General features: G+C 41.2%; 2 protein-coding genes and 1 long non-coding RNA gene across 5 annotated transcripts; 2 read left to right on the top strand and 1 right to left on the bottom strand.

Annotated features, from left to right (window-relative positions):
* Positions 1-1,005: 1,005 nt before the first annotated feature.
* Positions 1,006-8,703, top strand: LOC111853252 (CD9 antigen-like). Of its 3 annotated transcripts, XM_023829964.2 has the most exons (10): positions 1,006-1,095; positions 1,571-1,647; positions 1,730-1,897; positions 3,683-3,785; positions 4,285-4,382; positions 5,621-5,695; positions 6,073-6,177; positions 6,443-6,535; positions 7,004-7,084; positions 7,433-8,703. In XM_023829964.2, the coding sequence occupies exons 3-10, from the start codon at positions 1,832-1,834 to the stop codon at positions 7,556-7,558; spliced, it is 747 nt and encodes a 248-aa protein (XP_023685732.2). In that variant the 5' UTR covers positions 1,006-1,095; positions 1,571-1,647; positions 1,730-1,831; the 3' UTR covers positions 7,559-8,703. The 3 variants fall into 3 exon arrangements, with proteins under 3 accessions (XP_023685732.2, XP_023685733.2, XP_023685731.2); XM_023829965.2 differs by having other exon boundaries at positions 1,013-1,647; positions 8,005-8,703; XM_023829963.2 differs by having other exon boundaries at positions 1,014-1,647.
* Positions 4,168-14,383, bottom strand: LOC111853257 (uncharacterized). The gene is made up of 3 exons (XR_011984837.1): positions 13,484-14,383; positions 4,495-4,650; positions 4,168-4,351 (listed from the first exon to the last, which is right to left on the bottom strand). It is a non-coding gene; the product is annotated as an uncharacterized lncRNA (long non-coding RNA).
* Positions 14,384-17,665: 3,282 nt separating this feature from the next.
* On the top strand, positions 17,666-25,149 carry LOC111853253 (epithelial membrane protein 2-like). Its single transcript, XM_023829967.2, has 5 exons — positions 17,666-17,999; positions 19,914-19,996; positions 20,885-20,984; positions 21,316-21,456; positions 23,664-25,149. The coding sequence occupies exons 2-5, from the start codon at positions 19,919-19,921 to the stop codon at positions 23,819-23,821; spliced, it is 477 nt and encodes a 158-aa protein (XP_023685735.1). The 5' UTR covers positions 17,666-17,999; positions 19,914-19,918; the 3' UTR covers positions 23,822-25,149.
* Positions 25,150-25,208: the final 59 nt, after the last annotated feature.

Genomic DNA, 25,208 nt, shown 5'->3' on the forward strand with positions numbered 1-25,208 from the left:
ACGATCTAACAGTAAGATAGGGGATGTGCCGCAAGCAACGCCGAAAGACCAATAAATAAGACAACAGGGTGAGAAAAGGAAACAATGCGGAACGAGCAAACCCGCGTGTTTCAGGGCTACGGCGCGCCGCAGCGGCTCCGCTGACTTCGTGGTGTGGTTGCGACGAACAGCGGACGTGAACAGTAGTGTTCAGTGAAAGCCGAGCCCCTCGACCCTGACCAGGATAAGCAGTTTCGGGAAATGGATGGATGGATGGTGGTGTAAAACTATTCTAATAAGTCTGTTAGAATGTGTTAGCTTAGCCATATCAAAACCTCGGCTAAAATCACGGATTTTGCTCAAAGTGTATTCAGCTTCACGTTTTCTTTGTTCCATACACAAGCATGCACTTTACATGTATGTGGAGAAATGCTTTTCCCACTTGCTTCCTGGATTCTGCTCAAAAGGAAATATGTAATACAAAGAAAAGTAATAGAAAAAGATAAATATGAACAAGATTAAAGTCACAACAAACTCATTAAAATGAGTATAATAATAAAAAACGAAAAGCAATGAAATCAAACACTAGTAACTGTAGTGTTTTCTATATTTCTGTTTGATGCCCCATGATATGTATTTTACGGCATGATCCTTGCTTTACCGTGAAGCACATAGAGCATATTAATCAAGTAGAACTCCCCTTACACTCAGTTCAGGGTGACGTAGAGCCTGGGACATTCCAGGAAGCGCAGTTCACACTGTGGACGGCGTATCAGCACGCGCTATAGGGGCCATCTGCACGCGCCAGTTTGCTCCCTGGCACGTTTTTAGACTGCAGGAGTAAAATAACAAAGAAAAATGGCATTTGCCGAAATGCTGGTGCATTGAAATGCTTATTTTAACAAATCCCATCTTGCTCTCCTTTGACATAATCACACATTAAATTGAGTCATTCATGCCTTTGGGGGGAGTGAAATCCTGCTCTGGCTCCGTGTGGAATTTGCATGCTCTCCCTATTTTTTTTCCATGTGATCTTGTCCAGAGTAAATCTTCGGAAGGCAGACAGATGAATCCCCTTGCTGGATATCGAAACTAAGTCTTACATAGTGTATTCATGTTCGTTCATCATTAATGAATCGTGACATCTTTTATCTATACTATACTATATTTGTTACTATATCCGTTAATAATAAATAAAAATTGAATTCTGTAAACCTTTGTGAATTACGGATCGAAGGAACTACTAAGGAACTACTAAAGGAATACACAAGTGAAATACCGATTTCACGTTTGTTCATTATTAATGAATCGTGACGCATCTTTTGCCTCAAACGGTTACATTTGTTCATGATTTGTACTTCAGTAGTAACTGAGTTACTACTAAATACTTGTTTCCCCCTCAAATGTTGCAATATTTCGATAATCAATGGGGTGTTGCATGATTCATAGATGATCAGAACCTTCTATGTATTTTCATTTGCAATTAAAATGCAAATGTTTATTTCAAATTTATTTTAATTGCGCCACCAAGCATAAGATTCGGTTGCGTTTTTGCGAAAAACAAGTATAGTTGGTTTCGTTTTCTTCTCAGATTGTGGTCACGATTCCAGCCAATAGAGTCTCGCGCTTGAGGTTCGGCCGATCTCTCTGTCTAAAAAACAGAAGCAGGTAAGGAGATTGACCATTTTTACCCGTGGTACCATTCCTTATTTCTTTCTGTCTATTAAATACATTTCTGTTTTTATTTCAGTGAATTCTGTAGTCTGTTGATAAGGCTGAATACCATTGCCCAAACGGTGGTAAAAGGTTTTGTGAACCACGCAGGCACAAGGAGCAAGCAGAATTAGCGAAAATGGCACTCGATGGATGTTCCCAGTTGTGTAAATGTATTCTCATTCTCGTCAATATCGTGTTGGGCGTAAGTATTGTAATTTCATTTCCGCCATTAGTGTTTTATTTGCACAGTTCTGTCGTAAAGTATGCATAGTCGTAATACTGATACCAATGTTACTAATTCAACCTCAGTGGCCGATTTTATTAATCTGATAATCATATGATCAGCTTACCTGCCATTCGCGCAACAGCGAGCATGTATGGTTACAAAGAACTGTCCTGTTCTGGGCGAGTTTCTAAGCATGTATTTCTAAGCATGTACATCTGGCTTTAAATGAAGTTTCTCATATTTTACTCTAAATAAGTTGTTTTATGAATCTAGAAGAACTGAAATGCAATGAGGCAATCTATAGCTATTTTCTTCCCTACAAGCAACGGTGGATGTATATAGAGAGAGAGCCCACGTGCATTTTTTTATTAGCTAGCGGACTAGTGATCTGTCAGGGTCAGCTCCGGTTGTCTCAGTCTTTTGTGTCCGTTCTCCGTTTGGCCAGCAGACATCGCTGGCCATCCTGTCTCTCCTGTCAGTCTTTGTGCTTCTCCTGCTTTCCGTCAGCCGCATGGCTCAACGTGTTGAGCAAAATGCCTTTTGTCACGTATTCGAATCCCACCTCCTCTGTTTCTATATTTTGTTCCCTAGTGTTTCATTGTATGAGTTTTTCTAGTTCCCGTGTCTTCTGATTTGTATTTGATTTTGGTTTTGTTCCTTGTGTCTCTGTTTGTTTCCACCTGTCTGTTATTTCCCCAGCGTTAGATTTTGTGTTTCCTGTTTCCTTGGTTAGTTCTTAGTTTCCCTGTTCAGTTCTTTTGAGTTAATTAGTTTCACGTATGACCGGTTTCCCAACCTTCTTCATTAATCTCACCTATCCCTTGTTAGTCTTGTTACCATTTTGTATTTAAGTCCCTGCCTCTGTTTAGTTCACTAGTGGTTCATTAAGTTTTGTTGGATGTTTCTGAAGTCTGTATGCTTACATGCTCCGTTTCTGTAATTAGTCTTTGTTTATCCCCATTCATTTTTGACCCCTTGTGGTCCTTTGTTTTTGTTTGTGTTTTCTAGTTCAGTTAATAAACCTTGTTTGTCTACGGTTGTTCCTGCCTGCACTATGCCCTGGTCTAACACCGAACCTGCCAAGATCCGTAACAGTGATCAGTATTTTTAACTCGCCCTTCATCTAATTCGCCTTAGGCGAGGTGACCTTAATTTCGATTAGTATTAATAGCTTGTTAATATTATTGTTCAGAAAAAGTAATTTTATATATTCTGTACTGTGCCTCAGTTTTAGGGAATACATGCACTTTCAAAATTCGTTTTACTTTGAAATTAAAATAATGTTTGTAAAAAATGTTTGACTTAAATCTAAAAGTTTGATAAGAAGCATGACAGACTATGAAACGTTAAGCGTAATTAGTACCGACCTTGGCTCGATGTTAAGATACCGGACCACATGGAGGTTGAGTTGAATTCCCCTGCCCTACATCATCATGTAGGATTTCCAGAAGAGCGTAAACAAACTGTCTTCATGCGGAGGAGTCCCTGGATTGTTTCCATTTTAATTTTGGGTTCCCTGGTTTAAGAAATTGTGTAAATCCATACTTCAGGCATCGCACTGTGTCACATCATAACGGCAACGGCACCGTTTTCTGAACGGTGGTTCAGTGGTCGGGGTCACAGGAGACTCAAGCTGCCTCCACGCTGTATGACCTTTAAAGTCGTCAGATTGCTGTACTGTCAGGGAACTGAGATAAAATTAATGCAGAGCGGAAAATATGACAGCTCTTCGAGCCTAACAAACACCTTGTTCATCTGCAGCTTATTGGCTTTGCAATAATGGCACTTGGAATGTGGGTGAGATTCAGCGCTCAGACAAGAGGAATCTTCAATGTTGATCTGAACACGACATCCTTTGTCATTGGTACAGTGTTCTTTATATATACTATTCTCCAAAAAGTTACTGATATCTTGGTGGACGGCTAGATGCACACCGCTTCGGTTCCCAAATCTCTCCTCAAGCAACTCATTTACTTTAAATTAAATTTGATTGAGGTACTGATTAGCCACCAACATGAATATCGTTTAAACAGAATTTTCTTTGACCAGTACTTTGTTTTATACAGTATATTATTTATAAATATCATAAGCAAGACAGAGAAGAGCAGGTGCAGGAAGTTGCTTTGAACATCCGAAACTCTTCTGCTACCAAGTCTTACGTTTGTGCATTTTTGTGTCCAAACACTCACATTCAAAGCCTCCAAATTTAAAGCTAGACAATTTACATAAATGTTACATAACATTAATTTAGGTATTTAACATAGTTCACATTTATTTAAGATATATTTTTTTTTTACTCATGTTTTTGAAGTAGTATGTTTTTTTCGTGTACCAATGTGAGTTTTTTCTGCTTTCTCCTTCAGTGGTGACCCTGTTGATCGTTCTTGGCGCATTGATGATGGTGATCTCTGCATTCGGGAACTATGGAGCCTGTAATGAGAGTAAAGGTGCCCTGACTGTGGTAAGAGGAAAAAAACAGTAACGATTTTTAACCGCCACAGCAAACAGCACATAGACGTCTCTTTGGAAACGTAGGTCTTAATTAAAAATATACCCCCTCCCCAAATACACACCATATTATGATGCTACATTCCACATGTCCTTAGTATTTGGTCTCTTCCTGGGTTTTCGTCTGAAGTTATGAGGAACATATTGGATCAGTCTATCGGTCATCTTGCTAACTTCTTCAGCTTTCTTCTAAGCTTCTTCCCAGTCAGGGCTGTAGCCAGCTATGAAATCAGAGGTCCGGACCTCGGTAAATTTTTAAGAGCTATAAATAACATTCACCTGAATAACAAAAAATTTTTGCGAGGGAGGGTGCGCAGGCTGCACATAATTCGGTAAGACAAAACAATGATCGATATCTGTAAAAAAAAAATCACCCTGAAACAGCGATGCGGTATAGCACCTGGAGTATAGATAACTGCATCAGACATGTTAAACAAGTGTAGGCTAGGCAACTCTGACCATGTTAAAGGTTGGGTTTCTTTCATATTACACCTAATGGGCTAGATTAGGCTAACTAATGTTACGCATAACGTCGTTAATTTAAAAAATAAATAAACAAACATCTTATGAAGGGGATGGTATCACTAAGTGTCCACAGGCACATTTCTAGCCAAACTTCGATATCAAAACAAAGATATTAGCTTTTAATGATGTGCTAATATCAAGCATTCCTCTTCCATTTTTATGTTTATATATTGTTACAAATAACCTTACTAACTTACATGCTTCATATCTGTAATATTTTATTGCTCTGTAATGTTCTTATAATACAGACCTAAATTCATTCAGTAAGTCACATTCAAATGATAGCTCCACATAGCTTGGTAACCTAACCAGACTTTCAATATCAATAAAAATCTGTTTCTTGCAAACAAAACAGGCCTCATGTATGTAATGTGTGATTGACGAGACCCACCCCCCTCAGCCCCTCCCACCCCCAGGCACCGGACCTCACTATTTTTTCAAACCCTGGCTACAGACCTGTTCCCAGTCATCAATTTCATTTTGTATACAGTTCACTTGTGGTCTGTTTGTTCAAGTGGCGATGCTGGATGCTGTTGTGTCTGCATTCATAGCTGATGCACTGAACGCATTACATTGTTAGCCACCCTTGCTGAGTAAATGTAAAACGTGACCACAAACAAGTAGAATGTGTAAGGTAGTGAACGTCTTATCCGCCATCAACTCCAGTTCGTCATGCTGTTGAGCTTCCTGCTGACCTTCGCGATTGCGGCTGGGACACTGGCTATCGTGAAGAGCGAGGAGGTGAGTGGGAAAGAAAGGGGGGCGGAGGGACAAAGTATGCAGCGGCCAAATTGAATAAGTACTAAATAATTTAACCAGTGTGATGGGTGAAAAGTGCAACAGGGTTTTCTGTTTGGGGCCATTAGAAAACTGCGGACAAGCACAAATTTGGTAGCGGGTGAGGGGTACTTTCCAAACGGCGTCCTAAGGGCTGTTATATATATAAAACGTTGTTTGAAAACTAATATGCTAAGTGTATTCTGTTACAATGCTGTCTGGGGCAGGACAGAAAGCGGGTAGACTGATGTGAATATAAGGACAGTCAGAATGAGAGAGGGAGGTGGAAGTTCTATAGGTGCCGTCACAGTGACCTGATCCTCTGTCACACGGTCCGGCAGGTTGGAAAGCTGCTCTCAGATGCATACACAACCACATACCTTCAGTATGTCGACAAGGGCGGAGACCCCAGCATGGCCATTATGCTGGAGTTCTTCCACAACATGGTAAACCCCCCGAGCTCTTCACGCACTACCAAACTTGTCTGACTGTATTTGTGTATATGTAGACACACACAAACACAGACAAGACAGACAATATGTGTGTGTTCAAGTATGCAGGCACACTGTTATTTTAATGTTACTAAGGAAACCGAGCACACTCCGTATAGTACAAGAGAAACAATGTATATGCTCCTATATTGTAGAGTGACGGATCTATTGTTTTTAACATATTAACCTTCTCTTTTCTATTCTGGCTCTTCTTTCCTAGTTTGATTGTTGTGGAATTTTTGGAAAGGCTGTTGAACCCATAGTCAGAGAAACGTGCCCCAAGAAGGGATTTCTCGAATCCTTCACTGTACCGGTGAGTCCATTTCTCTGATCAGTGTTGTCCAGCTGTAGTAAATGCCAAAAGTCCCATCCATCATATTTTGTGCAATCGTTACACTGCAAAAAAGTAACAAAAGTTCCACATCTTATTGTCATGTTTGGAAAATATAGTGGGTTTTTTGTGCCCTGCTGTGGGGTGGATGGGAGCATGGGGGATAAAACAAACAGGAGTAGAGTAAATGACAAGACAGCACATTATAAAATAAAGATGCATAAGAGTAAATAAAGTCGTGCGATATGGGGATGAGGTAGCTATGTGGGATGTGCAAATTGACATTTATACAGTAACACGCCATGGATTTGTGGACTTCAGGATTTAAAGCATAAATTTTCCTTGATAGAACTTTCATTGTGAGTAGCAGTGTTAAAAAAAGGAAGACCTCCATTGTGTGTCCCAGAGCATTATGGGAAAATTCACACCTCCATTGTTTTTTACTGTCAGGCATGTCCTAAAGTCATTGCCAGCAAAGATTACAGAAGTCCTGCTTTTATGGGAGGATTCTTTGGAATGTTGGCCTTGATGGTAGGTACAATGATGTGTATTAAATATTTTTGTACATTTAAAACAAATTTTGCATTAGTTTTTTGTTGGAATCCAGTGAGATCCAAACATAGCTAGGGAAATGGAAAGTTTAATAAGGCCATTATATTCAAAGAAATACAAAAGAGCAAGAATTTATTTGAACAGCATAAATGCATATATAAAATGGATGTATGGAAGAATTAACATGGGTATTCTTCTGCCCCCCCCCCCCACCCCCCACCCCCCACCCCAACTCAACTCAACTCAACTCAACCCACCCCTCCCCTTCTGTCTCATTGTATCGGTCACTAATTTCGGGGTTCCTTCCCTGTTAACCCTCCACATCAGCTATTTGCGCTGGTTTGCAGCTGCGTCATTCGCAAAGGGATCTCATCTTCATCTGGTCCCCCTTACATCCTTATGTCCTCCACCACCTTCCAGCAAGAGATACCTCATGCTCAGCCTAATTATTAACTACAACCAACACCCAACTAATCCCGTTTCTTTTTACTGTCTTCGGTTTTACTAGTGCTGGTCAAATGAAGCCTCAGGAACCATTTGCTGTATTTTCTGACCCCACTCGATGTTGCACTCTGTTAAAAAAAAAAAGGCACAAAGCATGCCCAAAGCAAACCAAGAGCGCCATCTAGTGGGATCAGAAAATACAGCAAATGGTTCATGAGGCTTCGTTTGGCCATCGCTAGGCTTTAGTGTCTTTCCTTCAGCTGATGTTGGCACTTTCGCCACATAACCTGTTTTATTCTGAGTATGACGGTAATCTCTTGATTCATTAGGCCATTTTCCAAAATTTTCTGAACGTTTAATAGGAATATCTTGCTGTCTTTCTCTATCGGGCACAGAGTATGCGGGCATTCAGAGTTTGGTCCCCTTTCCTTGTTTGCATACCCACCATTTCCCAGGTGTTTGCTGTGGTGTGCTGCAGCATCCTCATGAATGGCATTAAGCATAGCCAGGCAAGGTTCCCCGTCTACTAGCTGAATATCTACTACGAACAAGACGCCAAAGGGCTGCAACATCATTCCTGCCAGCCTTCACCAAGCCGCAGCCAACACCAGGACTTGTCCCCTGTCTGTTTCGTGGCCCTTCTTGTCTTTTTTTATGTAGTTTGCAGTCAAAAAAAAAAAAGAGACGAAACGTCAATATTATTCTGTTACAAACTGTGCCAGACTTGCCTGCTTAAAATTGCTTGTACTTGCTGCAGAATGACATCATCAAAACATTGAGCTGATGTCATTTAACGTTTTCTGTAGCGCAGGAACATGCCAGTGAAACAAGGGAGCAAGGAACTTATAAGCTAGTAACCGATGTGTTTTTACACAGCCGCCTAACTTTCCAGCTATTATCTCATAGGCCGCAGTGTTGCTCGCGGGAACCTGATGAGCTCCGCAGGGTCCAGTTAAGGTCTCCGTGGTTCTTAACCTCTGTTTGTGCATGGCGGTCACTGTCAACCAGCTGTTCTGTGGCCGGACCGGATCGATGTGGAGAGCTCGAAACCCGCGGGGCTCTGCTTAGCTTTGTCGCGTATGCTAGCGTGCTACCATTAACCTGAGATGTTGCCAATTGTTTCTTTAATAATTAAAATGGTGGTGTTTCCCCAAGCTGTGCCTTCTGCTTATTTGATTTTAGAGAAGCCAGAAGAAAAACCCAGTATATTTCAGCAGCCCGGTGGAGCACAAGACATTTAAAACTGTACTGGAGTCAGTACTGCTGGGAGGAGAACACTGGCAGCTGGCATCAAACAAGACCTTGGCGGTAACTTTAACAGAAATGGGGACAAATATGCCGAAAATGACTGGATGCTTAAATTAACAGCTATATACAGCTTAAAATGCTGAAGAGCCATTTTCAGAACTGATAGTAGAATGGGCTTTATATGAAATATTTTTTTCTGTTCTCTTGGAAGCACAGAAGCCAGCTACTCCGATCCATCAGTAAAGTATGGTGCTTTAAATGTACTCTGCATCAAATACTCTTTTGGGCTGGGGCCCGATGGGTAAATGCAAAATTCATTGTAGGCGACAGAGATGGAAAACAAAACAACTTTGTTACTGTACTATTTGGCAATTATCTATACAGTGGTACCTCAGTACGCAAACTCATTAGAACTCTAATTTCTTAAAAGTCGAACCAACCAGTTCGAAAAAAAAATGACCTAGAACTTGATCTGAATCTCAGAAGTCAAACCATGAACGCCAACCTAAGATAACTTGTACGCACGGGGAAATGAGTCAAGCAGCACGTCTCTCAGCGGAAACAAAGGGTAACGCTTCAGTCTCAGCCTCGCATTCGCTGTGATAGCATCGTTTGTTACTGATAGTGCTTTTTTATTGAAAATATCAGGTAATACACTGTACTTGTGTATGTACTCTGTATCATTTTGGTAGCCATTGCTCCTGCTTAAAAAACGTTACAGACCAGTGTGATTCCCATGCTGTCCTATGCTGGTTAAGATAAGATGAACTTTATTACTCCCATGAAAGGAAATTTCAATGTTACAACACCAGTTATAGACAGGATCAGACAATAGACACACCATGAGCATGTTGTATGAAAGGACATGAATCTATAAACAATATACTGTATACAAACAACCAAATGGCAGCCATAGTCTAAGACCTGGAATTCTACTGTATAAAGTGACAAGTGCTAGAATGTGTACACACAGGCCATGAGGTTACATGGTTCAGTAAGGACACTCGGCATGTAGCTGCAATAATAATGATACAAAAACAAGTAGTAGTAGTGATAATAATAATAATAATAATAATAATAATAATAATAATAGCACAATGATGCCGAGAGGATCAGGCAGTCTCTACAGTCCAGGTATATGTGCGAGTGTCCAGAGTTTAGGTGATTGTTGTTGTAGAGTGCTGTTGTGGAGTGTTGTAGATTGTTGTTGTTAGTTCCGGGTTCGTGCTGGGGGGTATTCCAGAAAGCTTGGTTAACTTACCATTTGGTAAATCTTAACCTCTGGGTTGATATACCCCAAACCCGCATACCATGAGTATGTCGGTTCCAAAACACCTGAGAAGAGTAAGTTCAATCAACCTCCTATTGCTTACCCAGAGTTAATGCGCGTGCACCGTGCATACATAAAGACGTTTTCAATTGATCGCCGATTTCACGAGTCAGAATGGAAAATCAAAGTGAAAAAAAGAGAGCGGCATACTTCACAGAAGCGGAGTTGGAAGTTTTAATGCACGCATATGAGGAATTCAAGCCAATAATAATGAAAAAAAGCAATACGGCTGCATCGGCTAAAGAAAGAGTTGGCTTGGCAAAAAATAACGGACAGAGTAAATGCGTGTGTATTAAATTGCAAATTTGACATCGCCTCCCCTTTTATTATAATGCAAAATAATTAAACACATAACCCTTCCGCATCCTTTTTACTGTTAAATCACTATGAAAGCATTTACTTTTCCTGCCATTCATTTCTTTAGGTTAAAATAACAATGTGTATCGACTAGGAATATATGGTTTCTTATTTAATAAGGTGTAATCCTTCTGGAGCCAGAAGAACTTTGAGCAAAGTCAAAATGAAACACAAAAACATTCTGCAAAAAGGTAATTGATTACACGATCACTTAACTATTTATTAAACACGATTTAGTATATTCTTTCTGTCATGTAGCTAATAGAAAAAAGGCTGAAGCCCGTCTAACTGGCGGGAGCCCACCACCACCTCTCCTCACCCCATCTGAGGGCAACCAGTGGTAACCAGCATTGTACTGTCCTGTAATGATTACCTATAGTTAGTGGAAAAAAGTAATGAGTTTGATGATTTTAACAAGGCAAAAAATTAAGGATACAAAATCAAGTTACCTGCACATTGATACTATGAATAGATTTCCTCCGCTATCTATTATGTATTACATGTATTCCAAATTACATTTGGAAACCCTGAAATAGAAAGTCATATAGGGAAGTATCAAGTGTGTGTGTGTGCAGGATGAATACATGTAGGCTATAGATATAGTATGACTATATATTAAATATGCATCATAGATTTTACCACAAAGGACAAACCTACCACTCTGTGGAATTCCTCTTTAATAACACGCAGAGCTTTATGGACAGGGAACTGTATAAACGTGTGTAAGAAGCGTTAAGTACCAGACATACTGTGCGAACGGCTCTACACACAGTTGCCTTTCCTATATGCTCTGCGTCGCCCATATTGTACAAAAAATGCCCTGACGCAAAAAACCGAAGTGCTATGCACAGAATGTTTTCTGTGCTAAGCGCAGACCCGCGGTTTGGGTTTGTGACATTTGCAATATGCGGTTTCAAGAGATGTTAAGTAAATGAACGATTCTTTTGAAAACTGATAACGCTTTTTCAAATAATCATTAGGAAATGACAAGACATCAATACGCGGTCTTATAACTTTCTCCCGGCGAAAAAAACCTTGTATAATTTATGCCTCCACGTTCACAGGATCGTCATCAAAAGGGCACGCCATGCTCAGTAACCTTCTGCAACAAACTTACCCTGGAACATAACCTGCTCAGTAGCAGGTTATCTTCAGAGAGTAAGCTGCTATGGTTACGTACATACCCAGAAAGGTAACCTCCGTTTTTGGAACCGAAAGTTGAGGTTATCCACTAACTTACCCTTAAACTTACCCGGGTATGTCACATAACCTGCTTTCTGGAATACCCCCCTGGTGTAGCTTGTGGACCAGTATAGCTGTGCTGGTTTACCTGCACATGAAGCTAGCCCACCAGCACCAAAACACAGCATATACTGGTATATCCAGTATGCATTATCCTGATCATGGTAGTAACCTGCTCTGTTGGTCTATGCTGGTTTTTTCAGCAGGGTTATGTCTTGATTACATCTGAAGCCATTAGAAGGATCAACCAATAGTTTGTCCAGGTGACAGTTTCCCCTGAGGAGGATGACCTCTTCTCCATCATTAAGCAAACCAAAGTACAGGAGAGCACCAAGCAGCTAGAACAGGGGTGTCCAATCTTATCCGCAAAGGGCCGCTGTGTTTGCGGGTTTTCGCTGCAACTCCCTAATTAGATTACTAATTAGAGGACTGATTAGCTGAAGAGTCCTCACACCTGGGTTTAAACAGCTGACCTACAGGTTATCCCAAAAACCTGCATACACACCGGCCCTTTGCGGATAAGATTGGCCACCCCTGTGGCCTGTACTACAAAGTGGGGTTACTGGCTTATCGGGGTAACTTGTTGGATTTAAGGTACCACAGTTTAAATGGACTTCATATTTGTTCACTTACATTTTGCCCATACTACCTTAAATCTGGCAAGTTACCCCGATAAGCCAGTAACCCCGCTTCGTAGTACAGGCCACTGGTCTAGAAGCATATTTATTTAACCCAGCTGATACCATGTCCTGAGGAGAAGAGGAGTTTGTAACATTGGAGCTCCTGTTTTATTATATTTGTAGAGTTGGCGTTCACAGTAATGTATAAGAAAGAAAGCAGCTTTAAATATGCATCAGAAATGCACAGTTATGGAGCTGCTTTTACACTTTAAGTACATGTACCAGTGCGTACTTTTATACTTCAATTTTTAGTTAATTATACTGAATGGTACTTTTTCAAGTGTCTATTTCATTTACTTAATAAAGAATTTCTGTACTTCTGCCACTTCTGGCGGGGCACCCCAACCTCGGTCGGCAAAATGTATTGCATTACGACACCTCATAGTGAAATACAACAGAACTGCGTTTGAAGTAAACTATAGTTGGCGAATGATAAATATCATTAGCGCCCTCTAGTGGAACATTTCCGCATTGTAAGCATTCATGAATTGTAAGAGAGCGACTGGTCAAGAGAAAGTACGGTAAACTAAAATCAGGTGCAATGACTACCGAGTCCAGACAATACTGACATGGAGGCGCAAAATGAGACCATTTTCTGCACACAAATTAATAAAACACATTAAGGTCAGTTCACTCTGCTCATAGCTCAAACGACTGCTTTTCTTTTGACATTTTACAACTCTGCACACCCACAAACAAAGGCTACTGACCTACAAAGGTTTTTCGACTAATCCATTGAACAACTGATAGTATAGAGGCCTAGAAACGTCACCGCGTTACATTTATCCATTAAAAGAGTCAAAGACAAAATCAGAATTGCATTTAAATAATTGGTACTGCTTTACAATAAGGCTCCCTTTTGCCACTTATAAATGGTAGTAACGCATTAATTAAAAAGAAAACTGTGGTATAACTTGTTTATAACTGTCTATTAATGATTTACATAGTGTTACAACCTAATTAACAACCTGCTTATAAACCATTCATAAACATTTTATAAAGGTAGCCTTACTGTAAAGTGGCACCAAATAATTATATTTATCTGAACTATATTTAGACATAATTGCGAGGACTTACCTTTAAAAGTTTAAAAATTGGTTATATGGATTAAAATGTTCAACTCTTCAGCAGAAGTATTTGGACTCTTACCTCCGTTATTCGTTATGGTACGCGCGACGCTGACGTCAGTCCACCGAAGCTGGGGCTGGCACGTGCAAGGTCTTGGTTGCCGTTTTCTTCAGTTTCTGTGATTCGCAGAAACGCCGCCTCGCACTGCGCGCGCCAATAACAGAAAATGGCGGCGTCGAGCGCAGAGCTGCCAGCTGTAGTTTAAGCCCAAGACTCGACGCAACCATTAAACGTGACTGATTATTGAAATGTACGCCTGATATGCTGCTTTGATCAAGTCGCCAAAGACCATCGTATTTAAATATTTCTGTTACCAAATCTGAAGTCGGTCAGATTGGCATACTTCGATAAATGCAAACGCTTGCTGTGGGACTACTAACATTATACACGTAGCATGCCTGATGCACATTTTTGTAATGTACACGTTAATTTTTCAAACATAATACTTAGAAATAGTACTTTTCTTTGCATAGTCGACGGGGATACAAAGCAAATATGACACGCACCGGATGAGTGCGAATGGGCTGGATTTCAGAGGAAACGAGAAGTTTAAAAAGATTCAGAGTAAACTGGGTGGGGCTGGGCGGTGAGGGGGTGGCGGACAAAAGGGCGCGGTTGTGACTCATATTTTAGGTTGCCTAGTTACAGTGAGTTGTTTTTATGTTGTAGTCTTTTTTTGTTTTATATATATGTTCATGCTTCTGGGTTTAATTTAGAAAAACAAAGTAGGCAGGGAGTGGGGGAAGCCTGAGAGATTTTCGCAATCAGTTTAAAAACAAAATGTGTCATCGTTAATAAAAAAAAAAAAAACACTTTTCAGCATTTTTAAATTCTGGAGTTATACATTTACAAAATGTTTCAGGATTTCTCTCTAATTACACAATATCAATAATTATAAATACTTGCTTGAAATATACCTTACAAATCATAAAACGTTTCTTTGTATTTAAAATAATAATTATATGGCTACAATTACTACAATCCCTCTAAAATATTTCACATGATCCCCTAACATGACATCCCCTGTCATTTCAGCATAGAAGCATTTTATGCCTCAACCACTTTTGAAGCTTCTGCTCAGAGAGACATTTTGTGAATTAAGCACAGATTTAGCAACAGTTCTGGGACATCCATGAGAGTTTGCAGATGCCATAAGTTCAGAAGGCAAACACTGTGTCTGTGGAAGGGGTGTGTGGACAGTGATGTCAGCAGTGCTTGAGGTGGACCAGTACTCACCAGTGTGTATCTCTTGTGTACTGGCACCCCTCAATATCTGCTGGTACTGAATAACAAGGAGAATACTGGCACTTGCTTTTCCCGACTTCAAGCACTGGATGTAGTGCAAAATTAAATGTGTTCTCCAGTGGACTTGATGTTCTGCCTCAAACCCTGAAAGCAAGGGACAAAAATGTATAGTATTCCTATTTGTTCTGCACTGAATGCATTTGTTTTTTGCTAAAGGGGATGTATTTCTGTTTCTGAGGTTGAAAAGCAAACAGAAAGGTAAATATACAGGAGGTACTGGAAATTCTCCATCAGTGGAGATGCAGCAAGCTTTAACCAAACCATTCCTTCCCTAAGCCACACCCCAGCCAGAGGAAGCAGGAGGGCGGAGGTCTGTAGTTTTTGGGGAAGCTTGGTCTAACAGGTGAACATGGGTTGGGGGCGGAGTCATTTGGTGTCTGTGAAACATTCCGTGGTTGCTGTCATGCCAACCGAAGTGGCATGCGGGGACAAACTGTTTGACAGAGACATGTGGGAACAGCTCACTACTGGGTGTGAGAAGTGCAGTGACTCATGGAGGGAACTACTTGGTAAAGCCTTCGGATCCTCAGACAGGCTTTGCGTCACCCTTTTGCGGTTCTTCTGAGCATATGCAGAACCCCGGACATAAAACCTCCTAAGGGAAGTAAGATCAACAGCAAAAAAAAAAACTCCTTAGCGAACCAAAATATTGGTGAGGAGGCATTGCAACTTAACAATTTGAAGCCTTTTCATAAAATGCTCATCCCACAAACTAATTTTTCATTAGCTTGCAGCCTCGTGAGAGTAAAGGGATGGTAAGAAGTTTTAAGTACTTAGAATTTATTTTGTGGGTTGGGTCTGCCTCAAATCAGGTTTAACGACATTATTGCACCCTTCCGTACTGTGTTTGTGTGTATGTGTGCGTGTATGTGTATGTGTATGTGAAAGCCTTTTTTGTTGCGCATCAGTTAGGTGTTGTGACACTATTCTGTGATGAGGTGCTCATTGGCTTATTAGTAATTCTGCCCAGAATCATACCCTTAGCTCACACCCTTAGAGATGAATGAGATTTTATGGAATTCTTCCACCTCACCCCAGGAAGTGTTGAGATGATGACTGCATCACACTGATTATTTTCTCAATACATACAACTGATGTAGACATAACAATAACCACTAATCTGCTTATGAAGCAATCCGGGATGACAACCTCATTTTAGGGCCCTGTGACATAATCGCTTGGGATCTCACCAACCACTCTTTCTGTCATAAGTCTGCTTCCATCAAGAATCTATCTACCAGTTGACCCACAGTAACTAGAGTGGTCTTACACAAAACCATTGTCTCCAGTATAATAATTAAATGTAAAATAAATCATGTGAGACTGCCATTCCATAGCCTGGTGCTTGCCTTGTGCCCTGTGATTCCAGAGTTCTGTTCCCCCGTGACCCATACTGGATAACTAGTTGGAAGACGCACGGATCATTTGATATACAATACTACCCTTTCCACAGACCTCAAGTGACAATTTGGGTACCCCATAATTCTGCAAATAAGCTTCAGTAATCTCCCTATCCACATTATTTCTCCAACTGTCTGCACAGTCTGCAATTATGGGCCACCACTCAAAGAAGAATTTGAATTTAAAATGGAGTCACCGTCCATATTTTACGGCACCTAATGTTTACTTTTTTGCCATGAGCTACAACTCCAAGAGAAGTCCCCTCTAAAGCAGTGTTTCTCAAAGCAGTCCTAGGGACCCACAGAAAGTCCACGTTTTTGCTCCTTCCCAACTCCCAGAGAATTGAGAGAGAACAAACATGTGGACCGTCCGGGGCTTCCCAAGGACTGGTTTGAGAAACACTGCTTTAAAACGGTGTTTCCCAATCTGGTCCTTGGGGACCCACAGTTGGTGTTTTTGCTCCCTCCGATCTCCCTGCCAGACAGTCCCGATAGGGAGCTGGGAGGGAGCAAAAAAACGTGGACTGTCTATGGGACCCCGAGGACCGGATGGAGAAACACTGCTCCAAAGGAATCCAGTCTCTTCTTGTTTTCAGCTTCTGGTTGATGTCCTGACCATGACTATTCCTTTCCGGTGGCTGCCTTGGTATCCTATGACACCGTCATTAACATACAACTTGGTTGTATCCTTTGGTTGGCATAGTAACCACGTCACTCATTACATATTCCACTATCATTATGACAAATGTTGTCTGTCTTCCCACACATGTGGACGTTACACTACACACCCCCCAAACCCCCCCCCCCCTTGGAGTCAGGCTGTAACTTGCACTCATCCTATCATCCTACCATGCTTCCCTCTCATTCCCAGGTCAACTACATTCCTTCAGCCTGACTATACTCGTGGAGGGTGGAGGACAGGAAAAACATAGCAGTCTGAGTGTTTGGGCCATACTGCCCAGGGAACACCATGGTACCGTAATATTACTTGATGACTAATCACAGCGAGGCATCTGAAACATTACTCCCTCTTTAAACAGACGGGAAAATACAAAGACTTTAAAAAAATAGAGACCCCAAAAGCAAACTCTAAACTGATGAAACAGGGTTAAGGTTAGCCAGACAGGTAACAGGAATACATTTACACTTAGTATCAGAAATTAATTTGAAGTATGTTTAGAAAAATCTCCAGGGTAAAATTCGAATTGATTACCTTGTGAATTTGATTGAAATGCCTGCATTTATCGGCCTGTTTCGCAAAGCACTGTATAGCCTAGTGTTTATACAGTATAAGATTTGTGATAGCGCTGGTACTCTTGCGTAAAGGTAAAGGGACATGTGGCTGTTTAGAGGAAATAGACAAGGATACATGGGTGGCGTGATTTGGGTTGTGGTGAGGTTAGTGAGAGAGGGACGACAGATATATTTGGAGGAGGAGCACGCGCTGGGTAGTAGGACAAGGCTCTTGCGAGTTGGTGAAAGTTGCAAATGCGTAGGGCGTAGAGAAGGACACTCCTCTGGCTGCTCATCAAGATCGGAATCCATCTAACATCACTGCTAAATTTTCATAGTGAATTTAAGAATATACACTGCTTCTTTTAGCACAGATAGATACAGAAGAAGTTTACGGATTCACTTACACTTGCACTCATCCCGGATATCGCGCTTTCTCTGCCGGCCAAGGCTTTTCAGGTACGCAGAAACTACCACTGCACTTCGAAGCGGTAAAACTTCAGCGGACGACTCCCCTTAATCAAAAGGTGAGAATATATTTACCCAATATTAAAGAACTTCAATATATCTGTTTTATTGTTTGCACTATATTAACTGATGACTAACTTAAGTATTCTATTTAACTGCAGCAATGCATTTGATGCGTCTAAGCGGGAACACTATTTATAAACTTTACGGTTTAAACTCCACAAATATGAAGTGGAACGTTCAAAAAATATACAAGTAGAAAACGCGGAATTTCTATGCATCTTTATATTTTTCAAATGATAGAAGTTTACAGATTGTATAACGCGGCTTTGCATTTTATACTTTACGTATACATAAACTTTTAAGATAGTTTTCATTTGCTTAGTTTTCTGTTTTAGATTAAGATGAAATTGGCGTTATAGGAAACAGTTAATTAAAAGCAAATCTCACGATGTATTCCGATACATTCTGTGTTGACGCGTAACAGACATGGGTGTGTACTGGGGCAGCGCCGTCCGACTGGATGAGCGAGAGGCGTGTCCTAATAAGCGAGACTGTACTGTGACTCCTGAAATGAAGACGGTCACGTACGGTTGTGACACCGATTAGCGTCCAGATCCACCAGATCGTAGCCATCGAACCTCGAAAACACCTCATGCACGTTCAGCCCGTTCAGCACTAAACAATAAATGCAGGCAATGGGGCATGGAATTGAAAAAGCATCTCTTACTTCATTACGTAATGTTGCTGTGTACGTAAAAGAGGAACTCATTAACCTGGCTTTGTCGATTATATTTTAATTTAGCCTAAGTATTTTTCATTTATCTCACTCATTCCACTAATTAAAATCTGTCCTTCCAAATGGAAAATCCGTCATTCTGTCGTCATTAGTTTTAAAAATTATATATGCATATGAAAAACCTAATTCAAGATTGAATTTCCAAAACTCTCTCAAGGCCACGGATTAAGTTTTTGATAAAAAAAAATTGTGTGGACTTTATTGAATTGCATGAGGACCGAATGAGTTTTGGTTCCCAATCCTCTGACATGTGAGGAAGCCTGACTTTAGGTCTCATCTGAAAAACAACAAAAATTGACATTACAGGTTTTGTTATTTCATCAGTAAGTAGCAGCTATCCAGTTTGGAACCTCTTGCAGTTTTTACTATTTAATTACCAACCTAATTAATCCAGAGTAATCAAGCTATCTTACGATCTGAAGACTCACAACGTTACACTACTACAGAGTACATATAATAAGCTGCAGAAATGGCATAAACTCACATTTAAGATGTGTATATTTGGCAGGAAGTTCAATAGCATGGACTTGATTCAAGGAAACAACAACAATGAGTAGTTGGTAGTCGTTCGTATAAATGCTGCCATGTTTGTATGTATGCGATTAAGTTAGGGTGTGTTCCCAGGGTAAGTGCTAACTGCGAATCAGGTATTTGCTGAAGTTATTTTAAGGTGTGGCAATTTTTAAAAACTTTTTTGAAACATTGGGGGCAAGTCTCAACTCATTTGAGAGTGAAGAATGGTTGCCTTCGTGACTATACAGTTCTCATTTCCCCAAAGACATGCCTTGTAGTAACTTGTTCACCCGGACACAGTGAGGGACTCTCTGCCGGTGTGCCGTGTCTCACTGTGTGGGCTTTACAACTTAAGTCCATGTCATTCACTCTGGATGCTATTATGTTACGGCTTGGTGTTCCCTACTTAAACCACTATTCAACATCGGTTTGTCTTACTGCAGTTCATAAGTCATATTAGTCTCACTTTTCAAAAGATTTTCCTTTTATAAGGATATTTTACAGGTGCAGTTCAGGTTATATATGTTTTTACGACAGCCTTGGATATTAGGTCTTCGATGTAGCAATCTGTGTCCTTACCTGCTACTCTTCAGCACGTCATAACTAGCACATGATGCATTCTGTGCTGTCTCACGGAAAGCAACTCATCTTCTTTTTACAGTCACCATGTTGATTCTCCTGGCAGGAATCTTCCTCCTTCATATTGCCACTATTGTCTTGCTTCTTGTGGCAACCATCGACAACGTGAGTACCCCCCCCCCCCCCCCCCAAATAAAAATAAAAATACACACCTATTAACAATTCAACAGTGTAATATAGGAAAGTAACAAGCATAGGAACCAGGGGGTGGGTAGATAAATACCCCCCAGTATTTAATTTGGTTTCATTCCCAAAAAATAGACTTTTGCATTTAAATGATTACGTTGTAGCCCCCCATTATCAAACCCTTTCTCAAACCTTGGAAAGACAGTTTCATTAACGTTATATCTGAAATGCAAAAATACACAAAATATCATTTTGGAATTCATGTTGACGTGTTGTGTATTTATTGACACAGATGTCTTACCAAAATATAAATTACAAAATTGGGGAGATAAACCCTCCGTGAGGTAGGGTGGCATGGTGGTGCTGTGGCTGGCACTGTTGCCTCATACCTCTGGAACCTGGGTTCGAGTCTCCACCATGTATGTGGAGTTTGCATGTCCTCCCCGTGTTGTCATAGGGCAGGGCTATTCAATTCAGGCCCTCGATTCCAAATTCAGGCCTTGTTTTCAGTTCTCCCAGGTAGTTAGTTCAATAATTACTGGTTCTGATTGGTCAGAGGCTTCACACCTGGCTCACAGGTGAAGGAAGGCTGGAAAATCAGCAGGGCTCGGCCCTTGAGGACTGTGAGTTGAATAGCCCTGTCATAGGGTTTCCTTCAGGCACTCCAGTTTCCACCTGCAACCAGTTAATTTTAGTTACCAAATTGTCCGTGGGTGTGGTTTTGTGAGTGGATAGGATAAGTGGTTACAGAAAATGGATGGATGGATCTTTGTGAAGCAACTGTTTACCCATATGCTTAGAAACTCTAATACAATCCTGTATAAAATCAGACTGCTAAGAATACTTTAACCCTTCTGTGTCTTACAGTCATGGTGGGTGACACAGCAGATGACCACAGACCTGTGGGGGACATGGGTGAACCAAAATGGAAACTGGAACCTCACTAGCGTTGTTACGAACTCACAAGGTAAAGCCGCTTCAGGCATTCTCTCAGCCAGTGAGGTCAGGCAGCTGTTCAAGACTTTGCTAAAGTACAGTTGGATCTGTTGATCTGAATGGTGTGATGTCAGCTGTTAAAAACTGGTATCCATATGCTGTACAGATAGACATAACAAAGGAATAAGTGTTGTGACATATCATTATTCCTCTTCTTAATGCTTAACAACTCATTTACCTCTCTATATAAAATGAGCTTAAAAGGTTTATTCTGCCGGTAAACTGCTGGCCCACGTTGTGTATGACTGTGTTGATTTGGACCATTTGACCTATTTCATGCTTCTCTCTCTCGCCCCCTGCAGAGTACCTCCAGGCAGTGCAGGCTACTTCAGTGCTGGCCTGCATATTTGCCATCCTCGGTCTATTCGTGTTTATTGCTCAGCTCTTCACCCTGCAAAAGGGACAAAGGTTCATCTTCTCTGGCGTCTTCCAGTTCCTCGCCTGTGAGTTCTGCAGCAGTTGGAAAAAAACTGAATCACACATACATTTAATTTACACAAAATCATCCCAGAAGGCTACAACCCATTAGCACATCATAGGAGCTACTTCAATAAGATATCACTTCTTTATCTTATAGAAACGTAGAAATTAAGGTATCATTCATACATCTTTCATTACGTACCTCTTTATGTTAAGATAAAGTTAAATCCAGTCTAAAAGATAGTGACGGGCAAATAAAGCTTCATGAACCATTTGCTGTATTTTTTTACCCCACTAGATGGTGCACATTGATTGCTGTAGGGCAGGGGTGGCCAATCTTATCTGCAAAGGGCCGGTGTGTATGCAGGTTTTTGCTGCAACTCCCTAATTAGGTCACTAATTAGAGGACTGATTGGCTGAAGAGTCCTCACACCTGGGTTTGAACAGCTGACCTAAAGGTTATCCCAGAAACCTGCATACACAGCGGCCCTTTGCGGATAAGACTGGCCACCCCTGCTTTATAGCTTTAAGCCCTTTTATAAACAGACAGCACCATCTAGTGGGGTCAGAAAATAAAGCAATTGGTTCATGAAGTTTCATTTGCCCGTGACACAATAACTATCCAAAATTATGTGGACACCCCTTCCAATTATTAAGTACAACTGCTTCAACCACACCCATTGCTGTATATGTGCATAAAATCAAGCACAGAACCATGCAATCGGCAATAATAAAAAATAGTGACTTTCAATGTGGCACCACCATAGGCTGCTACCGTTGCAACAATTCAGTTAATCAAATTTCTGCCCTGTAAGACCTGCCCTGGTCAACTGTTATTGTAAAGTGGAAGCGTCTAGGACAGTGTTTCCCAGTCTGGTCATTGGGGACCCATAGACAGTCCACATTATTGTTCTCTCCCAGCTCCCTACCAGGGACTGTCTGACAAGGAGCTCAGAGGGAGCAAAAACATGGACTGAGTGTCGGTCCCCGAGGACCGGACTGGGACTCACTGTTCTAGGAGCATCCACAGCTCAGCTCAGCCATGAAGAATTAGGCTATGCAAGCTGACATCGGGATCACGGAGTGCTGAAGCGAAAATCACTTTTCCTCAGCTGATATACTAGCTGCAAAGTTTCAAACTGCCTCAGGAAGCAGCAGCAGCATGATATAGACCACATTCCCATGGCCAGATTGCTGTGTCCAGACTGCCTCAGGAAGCAGCAGCAGCATGATATAGACCACATTCCCATGGCCAGATTGCTGTGTCCAGACTGCCTCAGGAAGCAGCAGCAGCATGATATAGACCACATTCCCATGGCCAGATTGCTATGTCCAGACTGCCTCAGGAAGCAGCAGCAGCATGATATAGACCGCATTCCCATGGCCAGATTGCTATGTCCAGACTGCCTCAGGAAGCACCAGCAGCATGATATAGACCGTGTTTCCATGGCCAGATTGCTATGTCCAACACTGAGCATCAGCTCACCAGGTGAAAAAGGCACATCACCATTGGACTGTGGATCACTAGAAACATTTTCTGGCAGATGCCAGGAGGACACTGCCTGTCTGAGTGCACAGTGCCACTTGTAAAGTTTGGTGGAGGGGGCATTAATGTTTGGAGCTGTTTCACCATAGTTTGATCTAAGCCCCTTAGTTCCAGTGAAGGGTAATCTTAATTTGCCAGGAGGCAAAGACATTTTAGACAATCGTGTGCTTCCACTTTGTGGAACAGTCTGCGGAAGGCACTATACTATTTCAGCATGACTGCCCCTGTGCACAAAGCGAGACCCATAAATCCAAGGTTTGGCAAGGCTGGTGTGGAAGAACTTGATTGGTCCGCACAGAGCACTGACCTCAACCCCATCAAACACCTTTGAGATCAACTAGAATGGAGATTGTGAGCAAGGTCTTCACATCCAACATCAGTGCCTGACCCCACAAATGCTCTTCTGGATGAATGGGCAAAAATTCCCACAGAAACACTCCAAAATCTTGTGGAAAGCCTTCACAGAAGAGTGGCAGCTGTTATAGCTGCAAGGGGGGACCAGCTCCATATTAGAACCCATGATTTAAGAATGGGACGTTCAACAAGCCCAAATAGGTGTGATGGTAGGGTGTCCACATACTTTTGGCCAGGTAGTGTGAGTGTGCATGTGATTATCATAGATTTAATAATAAAGTTGGCTCCGATACATTCATATATCTCACGTACCTTTGCACCTTCTCCCAGGCTTGTGCATAATGATCGCTGCCTCCATCTACACGGACATCTTCCACAAGAATGACCCGGGCCAGTATGGATACTGCTTCATTCTTGCCTGGATCGCCTTCAGTCTAACCTTAATCTCCAGCATCATTTATTTTGTGCTTCGTAAAAAGGTGAAATAAGGGAGAAGTCTTTGACAGAATCCATCAATTTTTTATGTAGTATTTGTGATGGGGGGGGGGGGGGGGTAGGACTACTTTGAGATTTAACCATGCTCATTATGGTTTATAAAGTTTTACCAGTTGACAAATCTACAACTGATTTAAAAAACTATAAACGATTAGTATAAAGTAAAACGAGGGCTATAGGGACACTTAAAGGAAGTAAGTGGAATATTTAGTATTTGTAAGCATTGTATAAACATCTTGTAATTTCCACAGTTTCAGGAAAATTCTCTTCTGAGTTATGTACTGCAGGGTGTCGAATTCTGCAATGCTGTGGTTGACATGAGCGCAGAATCCAGACAATGTCCGGACAGACAGGTGGACAGATAGACACAACAATAAATAAATCAGTCAGTATGCTGAGGTTAAATGTGTCAATATAAAATTTTTTTACTCGTGTCTAAAGACAGCTACTAGAGTTTTACTATTCCACAGTAATTGTTATTCAGTTACTTCTGTGGGTCATGTTTTAATTTCTAATGAGAGATTTTTTAAAGGCATAAATCTGTAACAACATTACAATTCATTAACAGTTTAACGTATTGGATTCATCTTATTCTCCGCTATACGTTGTTGCAGAAACATGTATTAAATACACGAACATATCTCAAAATAAGACATATGAGAATAATATTCATTTCATTAATAGGCTTGCGTCTCCTGTAGTTACTGTTATTAACTGTACGTCTAGAACGTATTGTCGCTTCATAAACAAATCATTTCATGTTGAAGAAATAAAGTAAACGCTGCATGAGGATGACAGATTGGTTGCAACTAACAGCATTATGTTCAGACTATGCCTTTGACAAAACGCTGTCCCGTGAAGCCTTTGTGTGTGTTGCCTGATTGAGGAGTTTTACCGGACACAATTCCGCAGAATGCGTCACGCAGCGGGTTCCGGAACGAGTAGGTTCTCTGATTGCGCGTCAGTCGCACACTGTTCACATCTGTTTTCAGGCATCACTTTATGTCTTTGTATGACTATTTTTTTCCTGGCTTTGCGAGCGCCGGGTGCGATTGCGCAGGACTGCGGTACAAACCAACGCAAACAAATGACGCTGAACGGTGATCAGTTCCTGTGGGACCGAGTGCGGCGCCGTACCATCATGCCAAGCGAAGGGGGTGGGGGCGGTCCGGCCATCTACAGAGCAGACTTTGGTGATTCCTTGACTATAGCCAACCGGTGGCGTACGTTTGAGGAAAAACTTTGAGGACTTATACTTTGACTTTATTGTGTCATAAAATAAAGTCTTTATTAATTTTTTTTAATAAAGTGACTAAACATAGCCTGTGTGTTTGTTCCTTGCTCCGAGGCATTGGAAAAAACAAACGAAAATGCAAAGAG

Source organism: Paramormyrops kingsleyae, chromosome 22 (genome assembly GCF_048594095.1).
Source record: "Paramormyrops kingsleyae isolate MSU_618 chromosome 22, PKINGS_0.4, whole genome shotgun sequence".
Classification (NCBI taxonomy): Eukaryota; Metazoa; Chordata; class Actinopteri; order Osteoglossiformes; family Mormyridae; genus Paramormyrops; species Paramormyrops kingsleyae.

Bases quoted from the DNA above. Each gene is read 5' to 3' on its own strand.
- LOC111853253 (XM_023829967.2), top strand. From the start codon at position 19,919: ATGTTGATTCTCCTGGCAGGAATCTTCCTCCTTCATATTGCCACTATT. The intron at 20,985-21,315 runs GTAAAGCCGCTT...CGCCCCCTGCAG, and splicing joins CGTTGTTACGAACTCACAAG to AGTACCTCCAGGCAGTGCAG. The intron at 21,457-23,663 runs GTGAGTTCTGCA...ACCTTCTCCCAG, and splicing joins CGTCTTCCAGTTCCTCGCCT to GCTTGTGCATAATGATCGCT.
- LOC111853252 (XM_023829964.2), top strand. From the start codon at position 1,832: ATGGCACTCGATGGATGTTCCCAGTTGTGTAAATGTATTCTCATTCTC. The intron at 6,178-6,442 runs GTAAACCCCCCG...CTTCTTTCCTAG, and splicing joins TGGAGTTCTTCCACAACATG to TTTGATTGTTGTGGAATTTT. The intron at 6,536-7,003 runs GTGAGTCCATTT...TTTTACTGTCAG, and splicing joins TCGAATCCTTCACTGTACCG to GCATGTCCTAAAGTCATTGC.